The sequence below is a fragment of the Gastrolobium bilobum genome, unplaced genomic scaffold, assembly GCF_033153095.1.
Source record: "Gastrolobium bilobum isolate Gb01-03AN ecotype WA unplaced genomic scaffold, APGP_CSIRO_Gbil_v1 utg1991, whole genome shotgun sequence".
Classification (NCBI taxonomy): Eukaryota; Viridiplantae; Streptophyta; class Magnoliopsida; order Fabales; family Fabaceae; genus Gastrolobium; species Gastrolobium bilobum.
Window position 1 is genome coordinate 218,866 of NW_026898956.1, and position 4,389 is coordinate 223,254.

General features: G+C 40.5%; 1 protein-coding gene across 1 annotated transcript; it reads left to right on the top strand.

The window, feature by feature from the left end:
* The first annotated feature begins 501 nt into the window (after nt 1-501).
* On the top strand, nt 502-3,037 carry LOC133285751 (protein EXORDIUM-like 5). The gene has a single exon (XM_061483031.1). The coding sequence runs from the start codon at nt 1,851-1,853 to the stop codon at nt 2,886-2,888; it is 1,038 nt and encodes a 345-aa protein (XP_061339015.1). The 5' UTR covers nt 502-1,850; the 3' UTR covers nt 2,889-3,037.
* The last annotated feature ends 1,352 nt before the right edge of the window (nt 3,038-4,389 follow it).

The following is a 4,389-nucleotide window of genomic DNA, read 5'->3' on the forward strand; positions in this document are numbered from 1 at the left end:
CTTACATTTTGAGTATGATAAATGAACACGTGAAAATTTGCAATTCCAAAATTAGCGAGAGTGAAACAATTGCTAACAAAATTTAAGACATAGTCCCCCCAGATCTCAAACCTATCATTGGAAGCAACAGGCTTCCCATTGTGCAGGATGCATCGAGGGCCTTCTCTCTGCCTACTGCATTAGAAAGAATAATGATCCAAAAATTGTCAAAAGAAAAATCCAAGATTCTGTGGCATATGCTTAAAATCTACAGCTGGAAGCTGCTCAACTTCCATTTTCCGAAAGGACCATATATATTTTGTCCACCCAATACAGCACTCAAAATCAAATTCCGAAAGGACCATAAGCATCTTGAGGCTAATGTATAACCAACCAAATCCAAAATGAACAACATAAAAGCAAACATTCAGGATACAATGCTAAAAATTTGATAGCAATTGACAGAAACCTCAGCAAACCAAGCATAAGATCATTTTATTCTTAAATTACTTCCATTCCCTTTAAAAAAATTTCTCCCCGGCAGGTACAAGAAGTGGAAATAACACGCGAGTGTAGAAATCCCTGTAATCTCTATTCATTGAGAAATAAAAGTAAATACAAACTTTCTTTATGGTATCAACTTCTCACAGAAACACAACAATCAACTTACTACAATTGAGGAAATTAATTTAAAATTTATTATGAAGAGAACAGCTAGAAAAGAAAATTTGGCTTAACTCAACATTTGTGGCGAGTGAGGGAGTCACTTGACACTTAGTTCTAACAGGTTGTGTAGATCACTTCATACATACGGAAATGGAAATTTCCTATTTAAAAAAACAAAAAAGATTGACCAATGCTAAAGTAAAGTCGCAAAGAGCTTTAACATTATAAAAGAATCGCCCAAAATTGCTTCCCCAGGAATAGGAAAATGTGCAGAAATAGTTCTTCGCCATTGCACGCTTCACTCAGAAATCACAAGACTTACCTAACACATTGTCTGAAATGTTCACCATCTACCAGATCATCATTTATGTAATCCAACATTTCCCATCGACAACCCAAGAAAAGAGGAAGTTAAAATTCAGAATCTCACTGGAACATATACGTAAAATCTCAAACTGTCAAACACATGCCAACAACGGAAAATCGGAACAGAAGAACTTCAAATGACAAACCTTGCGGCCAAGCTTCATGAATTCCATGGCTAGGAACACTCCTTTCTCCTTTAGCACCATACATACAAGCCTGCAACTGCAACCATCCCAACATGCCAAGCTGTTCACCACCTTCTCATACTTTTTCCGTACCCACCAACCAGTTCCCTATCTTTTTCTTAGATTGAACAATGATACTCGAGAATATCCATCATGGGCATTTCAGCCCTTTTCTGCTGAAACCCCATTATCCCCACTAGAGAGCAGTAAATTAAAGTAACCAGCATCAGGGTAAACAAAAACAACAAAAGTGCAAGTGAAGTAGTAATATTTACTCACGAACGCATGTGAAACACAGTAAAACGTTAATGGTTAGTCAACGAGATCAAAAAGTGAACGATTCTCGGATTTCAAAAACAAACAGAAAGATAAAGTAAAATAAAAAGAGAGAGAGAGAGATATTTATGATTGTTTTTGGTAGATTTTGAAGAGTAAAGTGCGCCCACACATGGCAGCTGTCTCCAGCACATTTTTTCCCTCCCAATCAAATGCATTTTTTTTTTTCTCTTTTCCACTATTCTCCTCATTCTACTCACTCACTCACCTCACTCACTCACTCTACAATTACATTATATATATCTCCACCAGCTACCACCGTTTCAACTCAATAAAAATCACACACCATTCCTCAAACCCTTCTTATTACACAGCACCATGTCACCGCTACTACCCAAGTTCCTTCTTCTTTTGTCTTTGATTCAATTATGCTTAGGAAATGAACAAGAAGCAGAGTTCCAAACTCTGAACACCAAGTTCAATCCCAGGGTCCCACCTCTCCGAACCTTATCCTCGTCGAAGCGATTCGAGGGTTCTTCAAACCTCGTTAACCTCAAATACCACATGGGACCTGTTCTCTCTTCTCCGATCAACATCTACGTCATCTGGTACGGCAAGTGGTCACAACCTCACAAGCTTCTCATCAAGGACTTCCTCCAATCCATCTCCGCCGCCAACCACCGCGCCGCACCGTCCCCCTCCGTCGCTGACTGGTGGCGCACTGTCTCCCTCTACACCGACCAAACCGGTGCCAACATCTCCCGAACCGTCTCTGTCGCCGGCGAATACTCCGACCTCCGATACTCCCACGGCACGCACCTCACGCGCCTGTCCGTTCAGCAGGTGATCGCTAACGCCGTCCGATCCAAGCCCTTCCCGGTGGACCACCGCAACGGAATCTACCTGATCCTCACCGCCGACGACGTGACGATGGAGGACTACTGCCGCGCCGTTTGCGGGTTCCACTACTTCACGTTCCCGTCGATGGTGGGGTACACGCTCCCGTACGCGTGGGTGGGGAATTCGGGAAAACAGTGCCCGGAGGTGTGCGCGTACCCGTTCGCGGTGCCGGGGTACATGGGAGGAGGTGGACCGGGGCAGCTTTCGCCGCCGAACGGCGACGTCGGGGTGGACGGGATGGTTAGCGTGATCGGACACGAGCTGGCGGAGCTGTCGTCGAACCCGCTGGTGAACGCGTGGTACGCCGGCGAAGACCCCACCGCACCCACCGAGATCGGTGACCTGTGCGAGGGTCTGTACGGAACAGGTGGAGGAGGCGGTTACATTGGTCAAGTTTTGAAGGACAGAGATGGAAATACATTTAACCTCAATGGCATTCGAGGTAGGAAGTTCTTGGTACAATGGATTTGGAGCCCTGTTTTGAAGGCTTGTTCTGGTCCCAATGCTTTGGATTGAGCCATTTTTTTTTTTTTTTTATTTTTATTTTCTCTTCTACATTTACATTTACATTTACATTACATGCTTCTTCTAGCTAGCTAGTAGCTAGTACTGTTACTACTATAATATATTGTTGTATAATATGATTATGTAACGATGCTTTTTTATTCCCCTACTTGAGGATATTCATTAATATTATCAAGCTTTTGTATCATTTCATTATCGGAAATAGTTTTCTCCAACTGTAGGAGATAATTATCTCATGTTAGTGAGATATAAAAAGACGTGCCTCCAATTTCTTTTCTTTTTTATTTATTTTTAACTTGTGGGCTCCACATTTCTTGTTAGTGTAAGAAAAAAAACTTCTCTCATGTTAAATGAGAGAAGTATTACCCTTTCATTATACATTGTGAATTTTATCTATGCACTCCCAACCAATACGAGTGTTTCCATCCATGTTAGTTGTTCGGTTGGATTGAACCAGAAAGTCCAGCTTGGGGAAGTTGATGTTTCAATCCACTAATAAGAACCCTCTAGCAAATTGATGTTAAGAATAAAAGGTGTGTGTGAACAACTGAAGCAGGGTGGTGGAAATGCTCTAAATTGCAAGGGAGAATTCTGCGCTTAAAGTGTGTATAAGTGTTCCATTAGAGTATAATAGCCTTTTATAGAGGTTTTGTGACAACGGGGAGAGTCTCGGGTGATCCTGTACTGAAATTCGATAAGTGGTGATCATGGATGGTATAGTGACGAAAGAGAGAGCACGCACCAATTGGGAGCCAGGCAAATGCGACTCCCATCTATAAGCATGATCGGAATGATAATCAATATATAATATATGAGATTGAAAATGTAGGAGATTTTAATAAAATTTGTAAAGAATCAATTGGGAGCCCAATTAAGCTAGTCTACTTCACAAGGTTAAGCAACAAATTCACAGCAAGGGATGTGACCATATTTTGACTTAAAATCTTAAGATTTTGGGTATATGAAATCTTTTCACTTATATGTATCATGCTTAGTTCATTCATTTTTGATGTGAGATTTTATTTCACTCACACTTATGTTTTCAATAATCTCCTTCTCAAGTATGAGTTCTGTATTTGTTAACAACCCTTTCAAGTATGAGTTCTGTTTGATGTCCCCGTCCCTCGATCAACACAATTGTATAACAATTTTATAATCTGTATTTTTGTTAAAAAAATTTATTGTAGAATTTTTATAATTTAAACCCATGCTAGAAATATTGTTTAATGAATGAGATATATATTTTTTATTTAATTTGCAATATGGTAGGCCTAAAAGGCCTCATAGGCCATGTAGGCTTTTTATTTTTAAATAACAGGGAAGGGTTGACCTTTAAACTAAGCCTTTGATAGGCTCGTAGGCCAAATAGGCTAAACTTTTGTGTGTGTAGGCCTAGGCCATGAAGGTCAAAGCCTGGCCTACCGTGGCCTAATTACACCCATAGTTGTGAACATATGTATTTCGAGGGCTAATTATATTTACGAATCTAAAT